This window comes from Heterocephalus glaber, unplaced genomic scaffold, assembly GCF_053883595.1.
Source record: "Heterocephalus glaber isolate CG9 unplaced genomic scaffold, H.glaber_assembly_v1.0 deba00001606, whole genome shotgun sequence".
In the NCBI taxonomy this organism is placed as follows: Eukaryota; Metazoa; Chordata; class Mammalia; order Rodentia; family Bathyergidae; genus Heterocephalus; species Heterocephalus glaber.
The window spans coordinates 15,566,539-15,591,645 of NW_028258377.1; the positions used below are offsets into that span (position 1 = coordinate 15,566,539).

The window sequence follows — 25,107 nt, forward strand, 5'->3', positions numbered from 1 at the left end:
TTGCACTAGATACCCCCATGGCACTGGCACCCTCCATATCACCAGCACTTTACATAGCATCAGAATCTCCATAGCACCAGCACCTTCCACAGTAAGAGTACTTTTCACAACACTAGAATCCTGCATAGCACCTGCACCTTCCGTAGGAATACCACCAAATCATCAAAATCCTACAAAGTACAAGTATCTTCCATAACACCAGTACCTGCCAAATCACCACCATTTTCTATAGCACTAACATCTCCATAACACCACTCCCTTCCATATCATCACTTTCCATAGCACCAGAACCTTTCACAGCACCGTCACATCCACAAAACAAGCACTCATCATAGTATCAGTACTCTGCAAAGCAACATGCTTCCCATTGTACAGCACTTTCCATGACACCAGCACCCTCTATAGCAGACAACTTTAGAAGAGCCTCCGATTCCCAGGCTATAAAAAGAAGAAATTTCCTCTCTATAGCTTCCTATTTGCTCAAATTATATTGGTGAAAATATTGCATGTATTTGGTCTTTTACAATGACTGCAAGGACCTCCTTGACTTTAGAAATGACAAAAATTCCAGGCAATTCCTTCAGCCAGTCTTTCTCAGTTCATCTCTCCCCACCCTGCTCTCGTTTCCCTTTCTCTCTCACAATATAACTGCTGTGAACTGCTCTCTCCAGGTCAATCTTCAAATTTGAAGTCACAAGCTGTTTGAAATCACAATTTTGAAATTTGAAATTACTCAATGAAGTGATGACAGTGACCAGTGACAGGGATGCAATTTTGTCGTTCCCAAAGTTACCTTTGCCCCAGGCAATATATCCCAAGGACAGACCCAGCAACTATTTGCTAGCACAGAGCTCCCTAAGGCTGACTATAAATTCCAACTTTCAGCTCTCATTTTCTGGCTGAAATTTTCATCCTTAGCTGCAGACCTATGAATTACATCTCAGTGTGGCAAGAGCACACCCCACCCACAGCTTCAAGGCACTTCACACTCACTGCATCTCCCCAGTCTCCTACTTCACTAGAGCCAGGCAGACAAGCCAAGTACCAACGAGTCCCCCAGGGTCCATTTCTCCAGCTAAACATGAGGTCTGTGAATTTTAGCTCGACACAGTTCCACTTGGGTCCCTAAGCCTCAGAGAGCTGACTCAGCTCAGACCCTCAGACTCTTTTTAATTACCATCACAGCCTCCTCGCTCCTCTCCCCACATCCACCCTGCAGCCAGCTGATACATCCTCCACAGGGACCAGAGAGAGCTCTCTTAAAGAAAGCAGAAAATCAGGCTAATTAATACTTGAAGCTTTATATAAGCAAATTGGAATTTGCTTCATTCCTTCTTTTTTTTTTTTTTTTGTTCCAAGTGGCAGGGCCCTCCTCCACCTATGCCTGACAATGTTGACAAAGAGGTGCTGTGGAATCACAAATCCTTTCCTTTCAGACCTCCAGGACTAATTAGGCCAAACTGCATAGGAGCTTCTACAGGCCCTGGACCCTGACCACACCATGCCTTTTCTCATAGCTGACTCACTTCTGTTCTGACTATAGGTAGCTGAAAGGAAAGGCCAGTCAGGCTCTACTCTGAACATTATCTCTGCCAGTGGGTACCTGGATGAGTAGATTATGTCACCTCACTGAGCCATCATTCCCCCTTAAAAGATAGGAAGGTAGAATAGTCCCCCCTTATCCATGGGAAACGAACACCCGGGGCAGTGGTGGCAAAGCTATGGTACATGTGCCACAATGGGCTGTTTGTATCATTGAAGGCTCTAAAAGGTTCACTATCACAGATCCAGTGGATGCCTGAAACGTCAGATAATACCAAACCCTACATATACTATACTTTTTCCTATACTGTATACACATAACCATGATAAAACTTAGTTTATAAATTAAGTACAGCATGGGAGTAACAATAATAATATACCATAAATCTTAACAACTTCAGTATATATTTTTTTCCTTATTAAATCAGGAGCTTTCATCATTTCACTTAAAGTAAGCACTTATTTTTCCTCTTTGCCACATATAAGAATTTCCAGATTCACTACTCTTGTACTTTGGGATCATTCTTAGATAAAATAAGGGTGATTGAACCCAAGCACTGTGATACTATGGCAATCAATCTAGTAACTGGGCCAGCTACTAAGTCACTAACAGGCAGGTAGTGTATATACCATGGATACACTGGATAAAAAGATGATTTACAGGGTAAGACAGTGTGGGATTTTATTATGATACTCAGAATGGACAAGATTTAAAATGCATGAATTGTTTACTTCTGGAACTTCTCATTTAATATTTTTGGACCACAATTGACTGTAGGTAAATGAAACCAGGAAATGTGAAACTAACGGGGAATGAGGGAACTGCTGAATATCACTATCACATTTATCTGGTAAAATAGCCATATAATCAAAAGCTTTCAAAGAGAGAGAAAAATATAACATGGTCCAACTTTATGTCTGATAACACAGCCACAGGCAGCACCATAATATATTTCTTTTAAGTTGTTTTCCCTCTATTCTTGTGGATTTCTTCACAGTTACAACCCTAGAAACCATACAATTTTAGCCTTTGCTTTTTTTCCCTCAACACTCTCTCCTAACCCTTCATCAACATACTGTGTATCTTCCTAGCCATCATTTGAAATGATTCTGGGTAAGGAATGGTTTCATTAAATACTCAACATTCTGGAAAAAGAACAAGATTTTTAAAATAATTATTATTTTTGTCTGATTATTGTGACAATACACATTTATTGTATAAAATATGGAAAGCATAAAAAGAAGATTGAACTATCTCATAAGACTATCTCATAAGATGCTCTGAAAGTACTCTGAAAAAAAGTGATTCGTAGAACACCAAAAAATTCCTTATCACACAGTTGTGGTTTTATTTATGGAATCATGAGAAAGTTGTTGAAAAGTATAACAATATCCAATACTTTGATTTTATAAATAGCATACTCTTGTCTGGGCATACTTCTTGTGACCTCCATTGCCAGAAGAGAACAATTTTACTGCCTGTCTGGGGCACTCACATAACCCCAGCCTCCCCTCAAAGCCACGTGCTCATTCCTGCAGGTGTGTGCTTGTTCTTACAGGCACCTATGTGCAGCAGGAGCCAGGTCTATAATCACGTTGTGTGGCAGACACCAAAGAAACATTAAAAGCAGTCGCTACCCTCAAAAAAGAGGCTAACAATAGAAGTGCCACATTCATGCTCAGGCTCACACACCCAACTGCTCTGACACAGATTTAGAGTAAGATTTAGCATACAGAAAGATAGCTAGCCCCACATAACCAACAAAGGGCTGCCTTCACTTTCAAAGCCCCTGGTCACAGTTGACACAAAACAGCTACTATTAATTGTGCCACTCATTCTGTACATGCATCTACACTTCATCTTTAAAGTGACCCTATTATTATCTTCATTTGATAAATAAGGCTTAGTGACTTACCTATGGCCACGTGGCTAATAAAGTGGAAACAAGGCTCAAACCAAACCAGCCTGCTCCAATATCCATCCATTGAACCACTTTCTTTTTTTTTCACTGCCTTCCTGACTGATTTTTGTCTCATATCTTGTAGGTCTGAATCCATTTCTCTGTCTACTCACCATCCTTGTCTGAGTCACTACTGATTTTTCACTTGGATGATTATTGTACCTAGTAATCTCCCCACCTTTCCTCTTGCCTACTACACCCACTAAGCCATGTAAAAGACAGTATGCTTTCTGAAGAACCCTATTTCAGTCATGTCCCTCCCCTTCTTAAAGTCCTTCAGTGTCTTCCTATTGCTTTTAGCAGCCTACAAGGGCTGGAACAGCCTGCATTCTGCCTACTTCCCCTGTCTTATCTCTGCTACTCCCCAACCATCTCCTAGAGTTCCGTCTCATTATCCTTATTTCTATTGGGGCTACCATCTTTACAACCTCAGGGCCTCTGCACAAGTTATGTTCTTGTCAGCCACTAGCACCCTTGTACCTACTTAAATTCACTGCCTCTTCCTGTGTCTTAACCCCTAAATGATCTCTTTTTCACCTTTGTAAGCTTACTTCATGGCTCTGTCATGCAACTCATCACAGCCAGTGGTACTTATTTGTCAGTGCTTCAGATTCTTTCACCAAGAAATAAAAACTCAACCATGAGGTTTATCAAGTCAGCTTTGCTTTCCCTTTGTCTTTTTTGTATTTGTTGCAACCACATCCACTGACAAAGTTTTGAGGTTTTTTATGTATTTCCATCATATTTTCAGAAGATAGTAATGAGAAAGTAGGAAGAAGGAGACAGGAAAACACCAAAGAATATAAGAGGCATTTATCAGAACATCAGTATAAGAGTACATGTGTAGAGTTCTTGTCATTTGATTAAACTTAGTGACAGACAGTGTGGCTTCAAGAAACCCTCCAGAAGCAGCCTGGGTCATCTTTCCAATCCACAGTGGCACCTGCTTTCTCAACACCAGGGTGCTGAGCTGGCTGCTGCCAGCCTTACCTTTACTCTCTCCTACACCAGCAAGAAACTGACCGTAAATTCCGCGATCTTTGGCACCCGGAACTTCCCTTTGTTCTTCTGTTCTGGCTGGTACTCTGTTCTTGTCTTCACAATCACCTGAAAAGTTCAACTAGTGTCAGTACACATGGAGACTTGAACTATCTCTCTTTTTCTTTTCCTTTTTCTAATAACTAGAATTTATTATCTACCACATAAGGGTCAGAAAATGAAGCCACCTTCCAAGCACACACAAGTGAAAAGTGAAAAGAAAATTCAAATTAACCCATTTCCAAGAGAGACAAACACAGATAATTTTGATTATACCTTTCCAAATGCTTTTATATGCATAGGTGTATATTACATATCTACAATATATAACAACATATATTCTATTTTTATGAAATGGACTCTTCCTTCATGGTGTAGTTTCTAGTCTGCTTTTATCATACAACACTACACTTTTTCCAATGTAGAGCAGTGTATGAATTCATTTTGCCTTTTTTTGTTATTGCTGTTTTTGTGCTGGGGGAGGAGACTAGGACCAAGCACATACTAGGCAAGCTTTCTAACAGTGAACTATATCCCAAGCCCTTCATTTTGCTTTTGGATATCGCATAATATTTCACTGTATGTATGCACAACAACTGAATTTTAACTGTTGAACATTTAGGTCACTTCCACGGTTTGGGTTATATAAACAAGTTATGAAGAACATCCTGTAGCTGAACCTTTGCACACATTCTTAATTCCAATTTGATTTGATTTCTGTAAAAATATCAAAGTGTGTTCAATCTGAAGCTTAACTATTTTTTTGCAGAGGTGGTTAATCTCTTCCTAAGATATGCTGTCAACTTGACAAGACATTTATGGAACTCCATCCTACTGTGCAGTCAGAGTGGAAGAAAAAGAAGCCTGACAGATAATCAATAGCTATCACTAAATATTGCAGTACCATGAGAAACACTGAAACTGTCTGAGTGTTGGGTCTTACTTGAAAATATGGACAATAATCATAAACATAATTCCAATTTAATAAGTTTCCTTGGAAAGTTGAGTCAGTTAAAAGATTTCATATTTTTAAACCATTTGTTATGCACCAGAACTAGAGAAAGCACTTTATATACTTTACCTGCATGCTACTATTTCCATTCCCCTGACAAGGAAATTAAAGGTCAGAGATGCTGGGTCATTTGTCCAAATTCACATAGCTAAAAGGAAGGAATATTCTAACCATGAGCACTCTTAATTCCCATGGTAGCTTAAATTAACAACTGTCACTGAAAATTCCCACCAACTTTTCCTAGAGGCAATGTCAAGAACATTGACTAGAGTAAGAATTCTTCTATAAAAAATGTTCTTTAAAGTTCATGAGGCATGTCATTGATTCATCGTTGCTCAAGATGAAGGGATGGGGAAACCACCATGGTGTACTGAACATCTACCATGTGCTATTTCCTATAGTAAAAGAGGTCCAGGTCTCCAGCCCATACACAACTCCCCCTTTCCTTGACCCTTAGAACTCCTTTCCAGATACTCTCTTCACAGTTTCCTTGGTTAAATAACAAAAAAGAGAGTCTCTGACTTTCTTAAATAAGAAAATTGTGCAGGCAAACTCAAATGCAGACTTAAGGGTAGGGAAGGATGTTCTATCATTCTTATTTTTTTCCTACCTCCTGTATCAAAGAATGGGAAAGTAAAAACATACGTAGAATACAGTCCTCCCACAATTCCATATGCTATGTAAAACTTTGTCATAGCAGATTGGGAAAACATTCTCCACTGACCTTGAAGAGTTAAACTGACATGTTGTGATAGGGTCTTGCAGCAGATACCTGAGGGGCAACCTCCAGCTGACAGCCAATAAGAAAACCAGACTTCAGGCTATAACCACAAGAAACTGAATTCTCCCAGCAACTTCAATAAGCCTGGAAAAATATCTGAGTACCAGACAAAAATGCAGTCCAGTCATCACTTTGATTTCAAGCTTGAGTAGAGAACTAAGCTAAACTGTGTTTAGACCTCTGATCTACAAAAACTGTGAGGTAATAAAACTAAGTTGGCTTAAGACAAAAATTTGGTGATTTTTTATACAGCAAAAGAATAGTTTATCTTCCCACATTGCCAAGCCCATCTCAACCACCTCTTGGTTTGATCCTTTCCTGTATAGAACCACAACATGAGGTTGGTGTTGAACATCTTCACATTACATGTAAAATATTAGGGTGCATTCACTTCTTATGACTTCCCACCTCCTCTGTGTTTTTATAAACATCCTTCCCAAACCTTTTCAAAAAGCTTAAAACCATTTTCATCATTTTGTGTAAGTTGAAAGACCCTATACTCTGGCCAACATGTGAGTCAAGAGACAGAGCTGAAAAATATTATGTTAAGATGAGACAATAAATAATCCCTACAGGCAATGTTATTCTAGTTTCTATAAAAATAGACATTTTGAGGTTGCTTTTCCAGCATCACTTTCCTTCCTCAACCAAAAGCTTTCTATAGTTCCTTTCAGGATCTCACCCCTGACAGCCATGTGGTTTGGTGAGAACCCCCTCTCTATTCAGAACAAAGATGGTCCCTTGCTTAAGTTAATCCCATTAGAGAAGACTATCCTATCAACCACACTATTTAATTGGCTCAAACATTGGCATATCACCCAATTTGAACCAATGAAATTTGAGGCAGTATTGACTAGAGACTTGAGGAAAAGTCTTCTTTGGTCTTCATTCGTGTCCCTGAGAATGTGCCTTTCTTCCGGATGGTGTGGTGAGGACATGAGTTCTGGAATTGCTGGAGCAACTGTTGCATATATGAAGGGAAACTGTTGTAGCAACTGTTGCTCCTGTGAAGAAGAGGACAAAGAAAGCACACAAAGGATGGTAAAACCAAGAGAAACGTAGAGAATGGAGATGGGTCCAGGTGATATCCTGCACTCTGGATCACATTTTGCTGAAGCTAGACCCATGATGAACTCTGCAGTTATAGGGGCAAATATATATTCTTTGGGCCTTTATCCAATTTGGGTTAGTTTTTCTGTTACTTGAAACTAAAAGCTTTCTATCTGATGTAAGTATGTTCCAAGAAAATGAACTGAAAAATCTATTAGAATTCAGTAAGATAGCCAAATTCTAAGCATATCAAAATCAATAGATTTAATATGTGTCAGCAAAAAGCCAACTCAAAAAATATAATGGATCTACCAAAACATACATACAAAAAGGTTCAGAACAGCTTTGTTCATAATAACCCCAAACTAATGGCTTCTTGGTCTTTTGGCTAAGATCAAGTATAACATGGTAACCCCCAAATCAAGAACAACTCAAATGTCCATTAACAGGAGAATGGGTGCATTGTGGGTTAGTCATAAAGTGAGAATCCTACTCTCCAATCCTCCATTATACATGGATGAATTTCATTATATTAAACAAATTGGACACAAAAAAGGTTTTTATACACACTGATTTCACTTACATCACCTTTAAATATATGGCTGTATAACATATATGATATATATGGTATTTAAGTATATACCACTCACCAATTGCAATAATGTGGTTAGGGGGCGCTGAATTTAGGCAGAGTCAGGGTCACACTTCTCTCTTCAAATTTATATTGTTTTACTCTGAACTCCTCTGAAATACTGCTCATGCTCTGGGTGACTGTCTAATAAAAATAATTATTTTAGCTTCATTGCCTCACTCTGGAAACCACAGAGCTCAAACACAGGCTAAGAGACAGGTGAATACCCAATATCATGTGAGTCTTCGTCATCTGCTCCTCTCTTGTTAGCTAAGTCACATTTTTCCCCAAAGCACCCAGGACCATGTCCCTTGGGAAGGTCTGAGACTGGGGACAGCAGTAATTCTAACAGGGCCTTCCTTGAGCCTCAGGGAGGTGAGTGCCCAGAGAACAAGGCCCTGCAGGAGGGCACCCTGGGCAGGAGATGCCACAGAGCCGGCTCCCGGGGAGGGGTCTGGTGGACGCCACCTTAGCCTGAGCTTGGAACAAAACTAACCTGGGCTTCTATATAAATTTCACCTTCACCCCCAAGGAAGTGTTAGCTCCTTTAGAACTCACCTCTATTTCTGGAGGTCTTGTTCTATTTGCTTGGAACAAGTGGAGAGTGCTCTGTCCTTGGTCATCTTTCAGCTCTCAGAGCTACAGATGGTCCCTGACTTACAATGGTTTGACTTACTATTTGTGGAACTTTACAATGGTGTGGAAGTGATGTACACAGTCACTAGAAACTACGTCCAATTTTTATCTTTTCCCAGGATATAGATGCGCAGTATGGTGCTGTCTTTCCCTATGCGGGACAGTGGCTGCAGAGAGCTGCAACTCCCGGGCAGCCATGTAATCATGAGGGCAAATGGATGCTCTACATTGTGTTGTGTTGTTATAGTCAGTAGGCTAGGCAGACTATATGCATTCCTGACTTATGATATTGTTAACTTAGAATAGGTTTATCTGGCCATAACCCTATTGCAAATTGAGAAGTACTTGTATTTGATAGACTTGTTCTCCCCTCCTCCTTGAAACATTCTCTTCCCTTGGGTCCATTAGTGATCTTTCTCTTAGTCTGTTCCTACCACACTAACTAGCTCTCCTCAGTTTATTCTTCAGGGTGCTCCTTTTCCACACAACCTCTCAATGATGGGGGGGGGGGGTTGTTGTTTTTTTTTTGGTACTGGGGATTGAACTTGGGTCCTTGTGCTTGCGCAGCAGGCAGTGAAACCACTGAGCTAAATCCCCAGCCCACAATGATGGGAATTTTCAAGAATAGGTCATAGCCACTCTTCTCCACTTCTACAAGCTCCCTTCTGGGTGTCCTTACTTGCTGTCAGTATTGCCAAGCCTATCATTTAGTTTTATGATTCCTAAATGTATCCATTCAGACCTCATCCAAAACTCAGTTTACCCTACTGGGCATTTGTGTTTGGATCAACACAACTAAATTGTTCATGGTCACAGTCTACCCCTTGGGCTTTGACCTACATTCCCCAACTACCTTGCCCTCAACATTTTCATGAATTTATAGAATTTATTATTTATAGAATCTCCAGCTTTGAAAACAGCAGTATTGTCCACAGCGTTGTTATTATCAGATCAAGTACAAGAATCTTTCATGATACTTCCCTTCTCTTCAGTTCCCAAACCCATTCCATCATTCCACCCATTGTAGTTCTAGCTTCCTCAAATATTTCTCTTGAATTGACCCATTTGCCTGGGGCAGGGGCACTATACTGTCTCCTCCCTAATTCAGAGCATGGTCACTTTTCCATGAGCTTTGGCTTTTGGCCATCTTCCTTGTTTCCTCAAACCCAAAGAAAAGATCTTTCTGGACCAAGAGAGAAGCATATACCAGCAAACCTTCAAAAGACACTCAAGAGGCTGGGGGAATACCCAAAGAGGCTAGAGAATAGAGCAGTGAGAGAGGGATGACAGAGATGAAGCTAGGAGGGACAGGCAGATCTTGAAGACCAAATTGAGGACAGTGAAGAACTAAGGAAGGATGATAAACCAAGAGATGGTTTTCCAGATGTGCATTACAAGCAGAGGAGAAGTCTCAGCCACAATGGAGATACACAGGAGTAGAGAAAGAGAGAGAAGAGACAATACAGTCCTATGAAGTCACCAAAATCAGGTATTAGGAGTTGCAAGAAGTTTGGTGTTTTGTTCCTATGGAAGGGAAACACAAATATTTCCCTTCTTTATATAAAAGATACAGTAACAAGTTACTGATTTTTAGAACTGTGCAGGAGGAAGCATAAGAAATGTTAGCCAATAGTTATTAATTGTACCTTAGAGGAATCAGCTTGCATAAGCAGGGAGACGGGGGGAGATTAGAGCAAATAAATTGGTAACGAAAGGGTCTATTCTGGACATTCTTTTTTTTTCCTGCTGTTACAAAAATGGATCAAAACAGAGCACTGAGCTCTTTGATTTATAACAGAAATGGAAGGAGAAAAAAATCTTCTTAGTTTTCTATAATTAAAATTAGGGTGTCATAGATATTTTGGAAAAATGAAACTTCAGGTTTTCAAACATTATTGTGGATGTGGCAGAGTAGCAACTTGGTTTTCTTTTCATGTTTACACTTTGGTCCCCCATTGCCCTGTCAGCAGCTAATATGAGGATCATAATTTAACATAATTGGCATTGTGAAAATGGAATAAATTATTCATCCCAAAAGGACCCCTCAGTCTGGCTATAATTCCCCCTTCACTCATAAGGCCAGATAATACATGTGGTTCAGATGGCTCAAAGTACAGATTATAAAAATTTAAAATACTACTTCCCAGGATTATCAATAATGAAGAAGTTCCCACATGGAGAGGTCCCAGGATTGGCAGGAACAATAAATAAGAGTGCAGAAGTGCTGACAAGAAGCAAGATTGTATTTTTATGAGCTGGACTTGCACAGGCCAAAAATAGATCTATGCTGTTCCTTCAGCTCATCTCTGCAGGAAAGCGAGAAGTTCCGGGCCAAGACAATGAGCAGTTTGCTGCTGAGCACCTACTATGTGCCAGACCCTACGCTAAGTACCCTACTGATGAAGATCCATTTCATCTTCATAATTCTCCTGATCACATTCCCTTCAGTCCTCATGTCTCTCCCATAAAATCCCTATTATTATTCCTTTTTTCATATGGAAAGTTAACTCCAGCAGGTCAAGTTACATTTTTTATGATAAAATTACTGATGAGTGGTTAAGCTGGTATGCAGCCTCAAGATTATCATGATCTTTCCTATCAATCATGCTTTCTAAGAAGGGAAAGCAAAAATGATGAGAAATGGAAAAAATGGAAATAAAGTCTTTGTAAATAGGGAAGGGTAGAGGGGGTGAAGGGAGGGCTAGGAATGGGGAAAAAATAAGAACCAAGATGCATTATGTAAAGGTACAATTCCCAATGAGAAATGTAATTTTGTTGTATACCTACAATGTACCAATAAAAGAATTTAATTAAATCATGCTTTCTAAGGTACCTACTAGGTTCCTGGAACTGTAGCAAAAGCTTTACTTCCTGAAAGCACTACAGCAAACTTTGTCACTCACTCTAAGAGGAATGGGTGATTGTCTGCATTTTACAGATGAGGAGCCTGAGTCTGAGGGCAGAAATGACTGCACCACTCGCGTGTCAACTATGAGGCAGACAAGACTTGAACCTAAACTCAGATTCAAGTACCACCTAACATACTCTGTTCCTATGGAAATGGGATAAAATATGGGCTCCACAAATACTGTTGAATGAATGAATGAATATATCTCATATCTAAAGAGAGAGAAGGTGAAATTGCCCAGTTGCAACCTGAGTCTTCAGTTGAGAACTTCCCCCATTTGCCTCTCTCCACCTCACCCCATATTCTTTCCTTGGGTTTGAGTCTTGCCCTGTCCCCTGAAGCTTGGTGTGAAGTAGAAAACAAAAGTAAAATATCAGAAAAATCAGTGCTTAAAGCAGTATGGCCCAACTCCCTAATTTATGTGAGGAAACTGGAGCCCAAAGAAGGGATTTTGCACAGGTCACACAGTGAGACTAAGTCAGGAACAGGTCTCTAAAATGAACCTGCCATTGGCTCTTTCCATGGGTTCAGTTCTCTTTTCTTTGCTAGGCTTTGCTTTCTCAGCGACACAAATGAAGTTTGCCTAATAGGGTCTCAAATGGACTGTCTAGACCAAAAATTATATGACTGTCCAGTTCTTTGGCAATGCAAAGTATGAGGCAAAATTACTCTCCACAGGATGCTCCATGGCACAGAGGCCCAGGGCACTTTATAAATCATCTCTCTTTGCTGCCTGGGCCAGCCCCTCTGCTTCACAGGAACAGAGAACCTGAATCTGGAACTGAGTTAGATGAGGAAAATCACGTTAATACCAACAATAATAATGATGTCTTTGCATTAAGCATTTACTATGAGCTGGACACTCTGATAAACATTTAGCATATATTTTTCTCATTTCCTCCTTACAACAATCTGTAGAGGAAGATACCATGTCAAGGGAAACAGAAGTTCAGAATGATTAATAAACTTACCAAGGGTCATGCAGTAAGGAGGTGGTAGAGTTAGCATTTGAATTCAAAGTGGGCTGCTATAATCCTCTCTATACAAATAGGAACATTGGCTCTCTCCAAGGTGGACTCTCTCTGTGTGAAAGTGAGCAAGTTACACCAAGTCTTCCAGATTATTTTACTATTCACAAAATGGGGATGATTTTTTAAGTAAAACTTTGATGCCTAATCATCATTCAAAGGGCAATGGTTATATTTAAAAAGTCTTCAAATGGATGCCACTCACCCCATCCTTGTTTCTTAAACATTTAATGGTTTATTTTATGACCTTTCAAAACGGCTTTATAAACTACAAGAATAAAACACATGCATAACCTCCGGGTTAACCCATGATTTTAAAAATAGCAAGATTTTCGTTCTTTTTATGGTTAAATAATATCCCATTGTGTAGAAACCATTATATAATGTATAAATGTATCAAAACACCATGTTTTACCCCAAGAACATGTGCAATTATGTGTCAATCAAAAATGAAACAGTAAAAAAGAATATAACATGCCCACATTATGTGTGGCTCCACCCTATTTGGAGTTCTTTTAACTGAGCAGTGTGCCTAGTGCTCCTTTCCACATTAAAACAGGCCTCTTTCTTATAATCACTGCTTAATAATTCAATCCATGCACCAGAGTTGATTTAACCAGTCCCTTTTTGTGCAATAGTCCAAGTTGTTCCCCTGTTTTTTCTGTTTTGGCTTTTGTTTTATAATACCTATAGATCTTTGAATTCTTGAAAAAAATTTGCACAAAGAAAGGCTTCCTACCAGTGTAAAACATATCAGTAAAGTGGTATATACTGTTTCAAGCTTATAAACAATGTCAAAATAGTCCCTGAATATGTTGCATCAAATCATATAACCTGACCTATACCGAGGTCAGATTTGTTCCCAGCATCATCAGTGCTAGGTATTATTTTTAAATTTTTTAAACAATCTGAGTAAAGAATTATATTGTTTAAAATTGTTATTTTTGAATTATAGAGAATTCTTGATGTGCTTATTGAGTATTTCCTAGCTGCTTGCAGGAACTGCCTAATTGGAGCTTTGCCCCTCTGTTGGCTGTTTTATAACCTATGCATTGAGAGTCTCTGAAGAACAAGGGGCTCTGTAGACCTGGACCCTGAAGAGTGCATTTCTGCTGCTCCCTGGGGAAAGGCTGACATTTCTCTGATCCCTTGTCTCGGGGAGAAAAAGAAGCCATGGGAGTGGCCAAGAAGTCACATAGATCTCTGTGATAGAAATGATATCCCCTCTGCCCAATATCCTTTCAGATCTTCCTTATGCAGCATCGGACCCCCAGATTCATATCCCCACCCTTGAGACCTCATCTTTTATCCTTAGCATCTTTTATTTTTCTTCCTCTTCTTCCAAACATGTCATCTTATGCTACATATTCTCTGTGTCTGGTAGAAGAAAGGAAACTATATCAGTGAGCTCTCTCCATGTGACAGGCCCATTAGACAATTTTCACATTATTGCCTTGACAGTAACCCTATTACGTAGATATACTCAGTTGGAAGCAAAACAAAACAGAGTCCAGAGAGGCTAAGCAATTTGCCAAAGCCACACAGTAAATAAATAGTTTAGCTGAGGTCTCCAGGACTACAAAGTGCATGTGATCTACCAGGCAAACTTGAAGCATGCCAAGTATCAATTTGTGTCTACATGTCTATGTTCCTCTTATCCCAATGCAGGTGAAATAAGCTTCTCCACGATTCACAAATACTTAGTAATCACAAGAAAAGAAAGGAGCATTTTCCCAAAGCCTGGAAGCTGGCTTGCGACATATACAATTCACCTGGGCCTTTGCCAGGGTGGAGCTGTACCATCTGTGGTTTGTTTCTGCATACCTGCCATCCATTAGTTAACATCTCTAAGCACACCTGAGGGACGATCATGGGTGCGGTGTTTTCTCTTGATGTGCCCTACAACAGCAGGTAACCTCTCTGAGCCTGCTTCTGCTTCTGTAAAATGGAGATAATGGCAGAAGCCTCACAGATGAGTTGTGGGGACAGCTAGGTTGTTGTGGTCACTTAGACAAACTGAAATCAGCAAGGCCCCAAACACATGTCCCAGAATTGGACATCTAACAATTAATATCCCAGCTTCTCCAAAGCTTGCGCCTGTGTTCTGGAGAAAACCACTCAACTGCTTAGTTTCTCCATGCAACAAGTGAAGAAAATGAGGTCAGTTCTAACTAGAACAGAAGAGGGTCCCTTATTCAGCCAGTATTGCCCACTGCCCATTCCATGTCAAGACTAATGCTTCTGAGGTGATTCAGAGCCAGGGGTCTCAGGCCTACTCGGCAAGTGGAACAGAGAGACCAAATTCTCCTCACAGCCAACCTAGCACTAATAAATCCCACCAACCCCCCAATCCTACTGCACTAGTCCCAACCACCACCACCTCCTTCATTAACACAACAGTGGCCTTCTAGCTGGTATCATGCCTTTTGCACTTTTCTTCCACTACTCTTTGTGGGGCGACTGCAAGAAATGGAGTCACTTCTGTTTTAGGGATAAATGCTCCGGTGTTATATGGAAGAATGATTGGAAGAAAAGAGGAAGAGAAGCAGTGAATACCAAGCATGAGACTGAGCCTGTCCCTTGTTCCCTAGGCTGCCCAGCAGAGCCAGAGTAGTCATCCTAAAATAAGACTCAGATCCTGTTACTCTCCTGCTTTAAGTCCCTTCCAAAAAATGTACACCAGACCACACGTGACTTGCATCCACCTCACTTCATCTCCTAAGTTTTTCTCCTTCTCTCAACATCCTCAGCCAACCTCGCTCCCTGATTATTCCTCCACCCTCTTTGCTGCATGCCTGCATGCTAGTCCTTTGTCCTCACTCCACTCACCAGGTTTCAGCCAGGGCTACTTCCTCAGAAATACCTCTGTGACCATCCTCCCATCAGAATTAGATTCTCCTAAGTTTTGCCCTCTCTTACATTATAACATCTTCTTTTTCTCAATAGCACTTCTAATAATTTGCCTCTATGGGCTTCTATTTGTGTGATCACTTATTTGAGGTCCCTCTTCCCCTCTAGACATGAAACTATGAAATTAGAGGCTATATTGTCTTTTCATGTATATGCATAATCTAGGGTGGTGATTGGTGGATAGAAGGTACTCAACAAAATTGGAAAATTGGAAGGAAGAAGAGAAGGAAGGAAGGAAGGAAGGAAAGAAGGAAGGAAAGAAGGAAGGAGTTTGGATACCTTCAAGTATGATGACTATCATCATGGCTATATTCATGGATGGTCAAGAAAGGTGTGCAGGATAGCTACTGTCAGAACTGAGTTTAGGAAGATGAGTGTTGTCTTATCAGATAAGCAAAGGGTGAGAAGGGCATTCTGTGCAGAAGGAATGACATGTTCAAGGAGGATGAGGCATAGGAAACTCCTAGAGAATGTAGAAACTCTTTGGCAGGGTTTTTCAACCTCACGACTGCTGATATTTGGGTAGAATAATTCTTTGTAGGAGGGGTTAGGTGAAGCTGTCATGTGTACTGTAAGATATTTAGCAGCATTCTTGACTTCACTCACTAGATGCCAGTAGAATCACCCCTCCACTTATGATGACCAAAAGGTCTCCAGACATTGATAGATATCTCCCTGAAATGCAAAATTCTCCCCCATTGAAAACTGCTGCTTGAGAGAAGTGTGACATGCTGGTGTTCAAGGGACAAGGTAGGAATAGAAGAATGGAAACCAGTAGCTAGACAGTGCAAGACCAGGAATGCCAAGGTGAGGGCTGCGGATGGAACCATGTGAGAATGAGGGACTACAAAGGGTTTCCATGGGAGCGGACTGGTCACAAAGGTAAGGAATCTCCGGAGCAGTGAGGAGAATTAAGTGAAGATAAAACACCCTGAGGCTGGCCACCACCTCTCCCAGAGCAGCCACCAATCTCTCCAGCACTGGACAGGGAGGAAACAAAGAGGTGGTGACATATTTCTGGAGAACAACTCCAAGGGCCTCACTTGCAGGTCCAGGAGCCTATCTGGAAGGGAGTTCAAGGAGCTGTAGCCACATAAAAGGGAACATAGAGTTTGAGGAAGCATTCTCCCAGGGTGGGAGGTTTCTTAGCATTGGAGCCAGAATGATGCAAAAATAAAAAGTTGGGGTGTCAGGAACATTAAGCCTGGTTGTTCTACTCCTTGTCTATGGAATTTGGGCAGGCCACTCTATTAACCAGAGCCTTGTTTTCCTCATCAGTGTGGTTGGTGTACCAAAGCTCACCTCACACACCTAAGGGAGGAAAATCAAGTCACACTGTGGGCTAGTGACTGAGTTAGAGCTAGAGACTAACTCCGTGGATTCTCAGGCAAGCTCACTCCTCACTCCTGCTGATATGGGAGGTTCTGGATGGAACAACATTGCCCAGGTTCCACAACCAATAATGCTCTGTGTCTGAGTTTCTTTAAAACTTGGATTTTAATAGAACTCCTTGTCAGATTCTACTAACTATTGAAAGAATGAAAGTTTCTGAGTGTGTGTGTGTGTGTGTGTGTGTGTGTGTGTGTGTGGCTCAGGACAACATCTAACATTTAGGAAGCACTTGAAAAATGGTAACTATTATTCTTTCATGGTCAGTTTTGTGCCTGACATTTTATAGATGGGGCCACATCTATCTTTGATCTGACTCTTGTAAGTTAAGTGTGATCCCCCTCACTTCACAGAAGAGGAAACAGGTCTACTTCCTAGAAAGAGTTTTTCCATGAACATCTGGGGTCATCTATGATGTGTCCCTGTAGGAATGTGTCCCTTTAGGAATTTGGAGTCAAACTGGGACCCATAGCATTTTTTAGGTTGCATGTTTCCTTTTCCTTGCAAAGAGGTCCCACCATAGAAATAAGATATTTATGCTTCAAGCTTTGTGTGACTTTCTGGTACTGCTGGACTGGATGCTGAGTAAACACTGGGTCAGTCTCTTCATTCAAGGAGAGAAGAAATCCCAGGTGGATAGGGAGAGTAAGAGAAGAAAGAGATCACAGCAATCTCTATTTGCAGTTGTATGGATGGTTGGGAGAAAGGAAACCTTATCACAGTCGCTTTTTCTTGCACACTGCTTAAGTCTGCAAAGCTGTAGCTGTTGGCCTCAGAACCTCAGGACAATATCTCCCCTTCTCCCCTCCAGCTTCCTCTTATGTCTAGATTCAAATTTTAGCATTTCCATTTACTCTTTCTGATAACTTGGATAATTCAAAAAATTTTAACCTATGAGTTCATAACTCTTGATTCCTAGGAGTATCACCCATCTAAAACAACGGTTCTCATCTTTTGATGCACATAGGAGTCACTTGGAGGAAATGTCATTAATACTGATATCCAGCTCTTACTGTAGACATTCTAATAGAATTATTCTGATATATGGCTCAAGACATCAGGAGTTTAAAATCCCCACATGACTCTAATATGTAGTCAAAATCCATCTGATATGCATGTGACAAATTCTCGACACTATCTCTTCATGATTCTTTAGTGTTAACTGCCTGTTCAAAGTTATGTTTAAAGGTGTTATCAATTCTCAGGATGGCTCAAGAATTCTTTATTTCTGCAACCCCATCATGGCATATATTCTCATGTTGACAACCTCTGAACTTTCAAAACAAATGACTCAATCCCCAACCAATCAGCCAGGCTCTTTATCTAGCTTTGACTCCTCTTCTGTTGATTGGATGGAGCCAATTGGTTAAGATACACAATACCTTCCTGGACATGCCAATGAGAAAATCAAACAGATGGAATGATCCATTGTTCACCTGCAGCCAGGGAACTCCATCATTTACCTCCAAATCTCTTCCTTATGGTATGTACAAGCTCATATTACAAAACAGCAAGTTTTCTCAGCTGGATCCTAAATGACAATATTTCCCCACCCATCTACATGGTATAACACCCTCCACCCCAGTCTTTGTATGAATGCCACCTCCATTCTCCATGGACTACTCCCATGTCAGGAGATGTGCCATCAGTCAGTCACTCTTTCCCAGCCACGCCTCCACCAAAGACACTCTACTCCAGTCATGCTGCTCCCCAAAAGCTTCCCAACTGTGCCTTTGTGCATTTTTCTCTCATGGTCTACCTGAAAGGTTTTTACTCACCTTCAAGAACCCAGTTCTAATATTCCCCTCTGCAGCTCCTCTAACCTATCCCCCCAGTCCTATCCCAAAATCCTCCTCATCTTCTTCCCACCCTGACAGAATTTAGTTGTTTCCATGCATGTACTCTCACAATCTTTGTAATGCTCAGGCATAGAATTTACCATGATGCATTACACTCATTTGTCGTACTGAATAATGATTTCATATTTTTTTTTCTTTTTCTAACCAACTCCTGGTAGAGACAGGGCCTGAGCAGGTGCAAACTGAATGTTTGTTGGACTAAATTCAAGTCTCTGTCCTCAAATCTATGCTAGCCAATTTTTGAAACACCTCCCAAAATAATCAAGACAGGTTTTTTTCTGTCACCACCTAGGAGCTTATTTGTATTCATCTGCTGTGATAAAATTTTAACAAGGAAAGGTCAATTTGCTCACCCATGTATGTAGATACAAGCAAAAAATGAACAAACACCATAAATCTGAAATAACACACAGCTGTCTTGTCTCTGGAAACAATAACTACATTTTACAAGAAAGGGAGTATATTTGGCTGATTAAGGAATGAAAGGGTTTGTAGTGGAATGTTTTGCTGTTTTATTGCCTTTAGAAGGGGGATTCCAAGGGGCTTATTAGAAGAAGAACGCCTGATTTACCTTCTCCGGAGCAGGCAGTTGTAAGTGATTAACCTCCAAAGGAGTGATGAGAGGAACGGTCTGGAAGCCATCCTCAACTGAAGGTGGCTTGGTTCCCTTCTCGTTGGGGTTACTGTTCAGCTTCACCATCCTTAAGCCTTTCTTCCCAGACCTAAGGCAAGTAATGGGATTCTGGTTACAGCAGGAGGTGAGGCAGGAAAGGAGAGGGTCGAAGACAGAGAAAATAATGCTGTCCTCAACAGCTCTACTTGGGTGGCTTTCAATGTAGTGATCAGTCATCGATCTTCCACTAGATTTTCTGACATGATTCCCATTGTCAAGTAAAACTTCTTTAATCATCAGAACATGCCACCTGATCACTGGGTTCAACAGCCCTCAAATGGGAGGAACCAAGGAAAATCCCAGACCTACATGAAAAACAGCTTTAAAAATATTCAAGACACTACAGCTAAAGTGTTCATATAATCCCAGTAGAAAATGTAATCTTAGTGCCAAATGAAATTCTGCGGTATGATAAATTTCACTTCATCCTCTGGTTTGTTTTCGGTTTTTTGGTTTGGGGGGGGTGGTATGGATTTTTCTTCATCAATCCCCCGAAAACACAAAAGATACATGCAATATCTCTAGCTGTTCCCTTTTGCATCATATATAGATTTACATTAGATTCAATTTCCTAAAACAAAACCAAAGGGGGGGTGGTGGCTGGCACGAACCTGATCCTGTTATTCAGGTATGGAATTCCTCCATTTCCTCAATAGCGAAGGGCCATTTTTTGTTGTTGTTGTTCCATGGAAAGTTAGCAGCCCCCGTACTGCAAGATTGCCAACTAAATAAGCAAATCACATTTATTCCTCTCCAGCCCCCCTGGAAGTCAAACAGTGCTTTCACCCCACCCTCAAAAGCCCAGCCCAACTGAATTTCTCTTGTCAAACATGCTAATGGAACGTTATTAGACAAAACAGGGTTGTTGTGGGGAAATCAGGGGTGGTAAGGATTTAGAAGATAGTGGGGAATGGTTACAACAAAAACAAATGCCTACTTACTGCGCTGCACTCTTGGGGGATCAGAGCAGATTCAAGCCAATCTGAAGAGGAGGAGGACAAGCAGGAGTCCTCCCTCCTCAGCCCTGAGCTTGTGGTGCTGAAAGGACAGCGCCTCGCGTGTGTCAGGATCCGGAGCTTCTGAGAGCGAGGCGCCAGAGAGCGGGGAAGATCTCCTGACAGCTGCCTGCTCGCTTACTCGCTCGCGCCCCCTCCCATCGGGGAACAAGCTCCACACCATCTGTCATCTGGCACCACCTGCTGTTTCTCATGCATGGCCACAACCACTGCATGGTACAAAACGGTTTCAAGAAGGTGGGACGAATTCTGGCCACATCAAATATATATATTTTTTTTAATAATATGCATTACGTATATAGAAAGCAATTCTTGAGACTTTGCAAAAACTGGGAAAACAGGTTAACTTTTAGGAAAGATGATCATCTCCTAAGAGCTTCCTGAACAATATTATGAAACATAGAATGGTTCCAGAGCTACACTGTAGTCTGACTTAGTAGAGAAAGAAAACCAATATTTATTGCATATTTACCATGCAGTGAGCACTTTTCCAGCCTGAAAGAGGCTCAAGCTATCTCTTTCATTTGCAAAATGTGGCTTCTAATAGTACCTACATGATGAGGTTACTGTGAGGCATGAATAAGATAGCACAGGGAAAGCAATTAGTACAAGAGCAAATGACAAGCACTGCATAAACATAAGCTACTACTCTCACAATTGTACTGTAATCATATAGGTTAACTAAGGTCACAGAGCTGAAATAGCACCAGAACTGGGATTTGGACTCTGGTCCATTGATAACAAAGTTTATATCTGGCACACAACACTACATAACATCCAGTTATGGTCTAAAATCGGAAAGGGCAAGATTCTAGTGTCAGCTGTGCCCAATTCTGACTATGTGATCTTGAACTTTTTGCAATCTCTCCCTAAGCTCCCATTTCCTTATCTCTGATTGAAAATAATAGCTTCCCTTGCAGAGTGGTGGCACATGAGAAGAGCTTATGCTCAAGAAAATTCCTTTTAACTTGAGGTTGAGGTTCTGAATGACAGAATTATTTCAATCCTAGAGATTGCTCTTACACTCTCTTCAAATTCTGTAAGGTCAAGACCATTGCCACTGGTTTTCCCCTGCTGTGGTTCAAATAACTGTTGCTTGTTCATCCTCAGCTATAGTGCTGTTTATGATGCATTTTATGAGGTTCAGCTGTCTTGGCATTGTAACAGTATCCCCTTTTGCTTTAAGAGTATCCTGCTTGGCATGATGAAGTGTTTGATCACTCTCGCTAATGCTCACATGCTAAGGATGTACACTTCTAGCTAAAACCTAGAAGAAAACATACATATTATCTGTATAACTCAGTAATGAAATTGTCTGTCTGTCTCTGTGTGTGTGTGTGTGTGTGTGTGTGTGTGTGTGTGTGTGTGTGTGTAGAGAGAGAGAGATTTCTGAGGCAATAAAGGCTATAACACACCAGGGTTAAACAGGGCACTATTAAGAGACCCATGCATAAAGGTGAGAAGGAGGGTTCTAATTAATGTTAGTCATCCACTCCCTTTCCCAAAGACCTAGATGATTTTAAAGTTCAAGCATTGTCTAATGATAACACAATGTATCCAACCACATGTATTTAATTGTGAATACTTGTATTCCATCATATTATTGCTGCCCCCACAACAAAATAAAACCTCAATGTTTCATGAATGGTCCACAAGAAGAAACTGCCCTTTTAATAACACCATACCAGAATTCCTGAGAGTTTATTAGCATCCAGAAGAAGAGCCTGTATCACAGCAATAGGAAATCCTAATATGTGGAATAGGGGAGAGGCTATAAGGATAAAGTGGAGTGGGGTTGGAGTGATGTGAAAGATTTTCCCCTTCTTAGAGAATGAGGGTGAGTGGTTCTTAGTAAAATAGGCTACTATTCTTCTATAAAGATTTTTTACATTTGATGGTTGAAAATGAAAATAAGTACATCTTCTGATGAGGTTTTCAATGTATGTAGATGTAACATATAAGATAATTAATTACAGAAAGAGTGGAGAATAAAGGAGCCAATATGGTGGCAATGTTTCTATATTCCACTTAAAGTGGTAAAGTATTGGTTCCAACTAAAGCATGTCTATTGTATTCTCAGCCTGACCAAAATGACACAAAGTGATATAGTCAAAATGCAATGGATAAATCAAAATAGAAGAGAAAAAATTCAAATAAACAAAAGAAGGCAGTAAAGAGTAAACAAAAAATTGAGAGAACAGGAGAAAACAACGAAATAATGTACTTACATCTAAACATATCAATTATTACATTAAATTTAAATGATATAAACAAGCCAATTCATAACAGAATTTTTCAAAATGGAGGAAAATATGAACCAAATATATGCTATCAATAAGACATAATACTATACTATACTACTTCAAACATAATACTATAAGGTTAAAAATAAAAGGATGGGCTTTTGGTTCTGCAACTTTCTTATGTCACCCCATTTCTAATTTAATTCAACATCAGTTATCTCTTCCACGTCTTTCTGTTCAAACCACAATATCAATGTCATGTGCCTGAGACATATTGGTGGAAAACTCGGTGCCTTTAGCCTGGTCCCTAAAATGAGCTTTCCAGGTCTTGCTTTCAAAAATAGGTTAGATATTATGTATTGTTTAGCTGAAAAAATGGCTGATTGGGAGAACCTAAGGATTACAGAAAAACTAATTAAGAACACATAGACGTAGACTGCAGTAGAACCTTCTGCCTTTGTCCTGATCATTAAGGTCCTTAAAGAACTGCCAAGAGATAGAAAGAATCAGAGAAACAGTAATCAGAGTAGAAATACAACTTTTGGTGTGATTGTCAACATTGCCTGACAGATACAGCTAATATTTAGCTAGAGAACTCTCTAGAATATTTTAAGAGCTCCTAGGGACTTCCCAGTCTGTGGTCTGCACTACTGACAGCCACCACACTTCAAACACTTCAAATGATGTCAATGATAGGGCAGCAGAATGTCCAGCTGGCTAAGAATGACAAAGGAAAATCTTTCAACAAATTATCACTTGACAATGACAGCCAAAAAGATAAATATATTTTTAAAAGATAAATCATGATAATTCTGACAAAAAGAAAGCTGAATTGGCTATGTTAATATCAGACAACAAAGTACACTCCATAGCAAATTACTAGAGATAATGAGGAGCACTGAATATAACAAAAATACTAATTTCCAAAGAAGACATGAAAATCTTAAATATATATGAACCTGTTAACAAAGCTTCAACACATATTAAGCAAAACAAATGACATAACTGAAAGGAGGTATCAAGAAGGCCACAATTACAGCTTCAGTATTTCTCCCTCATTAATTGATAGAGCAAGCAAAACATCAACCATGACATAGAACAGGGTTCTCAACTTCAGGACTATTAATATTTTGGATTACATAATTGTGGGAGGTTATCCTCTGTATTGTTTAGCAATATCCCTGCTACATGCTCCTGCAAGCTGTGACAATCAAAAATGCCTCCAGACATTGATAAATATTCCCTGGGGGAAGGAAGGCAAAACCACCTCCAGTTGACAGCCATTGCTGTAGAAGAATCAAAAAGTACTATCAATAAACTGGATCTAACTGTCATTATAGACTATCTGGTCCAATAAAAGAAGCATTGTTTTTAAGTGTACATGAATCACTTACTAAGATAGATTATATGTTGATTATAAAACAAACTTGAACATTTCTTTAAATTTGAAATGAATCAAAGAATATTCTCTGACAATAATAGGATTAGACTAGAAATCAATAACAGAGTATTAATAGGAAAACCTCCAAATATTTGGATATTAAGCAACACACTTCTAAATAACCCATATGTTAAAGAGAAAATCTCAAGTTAGAAAATATTTTGTACTAAACAAAAATGAAAATACGAAATATCAAAATCCTAGGAGTGCAGCTAAGAGTGCAGCATTAAATGTGTATATTATGAGAAGAAAAGTCTCAAATAAGTAATATATGCTGTCACTCAGAAAAATAAAAGAAAAATAAGCCCAAAGCAAACAGAGAGAGAGAGAGAACAAAAAGCAATAGAGCAAATAAATGAAATCCAAAGTTTGTTCTTTGAAAAGACCAGCAAATTTGATAAATATGTAGGCAGAAGGCCAAAGGGAAAAGAGAGAACACACAAATTACCATTATTACTAAAGAAAGGTGATAATGCTACAGAGCATGCAGATACTAAAAAAATTAGGAACTACTACAAACAACCAATGAAGTAGATTCAATGGAGCCAATCCCTGAAAAATCATAAATTATCAAAACTCACCCAAAATGAAATGACAACCTGAATAGTAGTGGGTATTAAGGAAATTATGTTTGTAGGTAAAATCTTCTCCAAAATAAATCTTCAAATCCAAAACATTTCACTGGTAAATTCAACCAAATATTTTTAAATGAAATAATACCATTTTATGTAACCTTTTCCAGAAAACAGGTAAACAGTTTCTCACTTATCCTATGAGCCCATTAATATTCTGATATCAAAACTGGACAAGATAAAATAGCAACACTACTGGACAATATACCTCATAAATATAGGTACAAGTCTTCAGCAAAATACTAGAAAATTAAATCCAGCTGCAGGAAACAAATACACCATGAACAAGTGAGCTTTATCATAGCAGTGCAATTGATGGAGAAAAATGATTTTAAATGTAACATCCATTCACAATAA

General features: G+C 39.8%; 1 protein-coding gene and 1 pseudogene across 2 annotated transcripts in view; one reads left to right on the plus strand and one right to left on the minus strand.

Annotated features, from left to right (window-relative positions):
* Nsg2 (neuronal vesicle trafficking associated 2) overlaps positions 1–20,570 on the minus strand; it is a 60,150-nt gene extending 39,580 nt beyond the window's left edge. Inside the window, exons 1-4 of one of the 2 annotated variants that reach the window (XM_021239365.2) lie at positions 20,360–20,541; positions 20,030–20,142; positions 19,317–19,467; positions 4,527–4,610 (exon numbers count right to left, since the gene is read on the minus strand). In XM_021239365.2, the coding sequence (XP_021095024.1) occupies positions 4,527–4,610; positions 19,317–19,445 (213 nt within the window). In that variant the 5' untranslated portion in view covers positions 19,446–19,467; positions 20,030–20,142; positions 20,360–20,541. Of the gene's footprint in view, positions 1–4,526; positions 4,611–19,316; positions 19,468–20,029; positions 20,143–20,359 lie in introns of both variants that reach the window. The other variant, XM_004836361.4, reaches the window with a different exon arrangement.
* Positions 8,329–8,533, plus strand: LOC147822946 (Nuclear RNase P; annotated as a pseudogene).
* Positions 20,571–25,107: the final 4,537 nt, after the last annotated feature.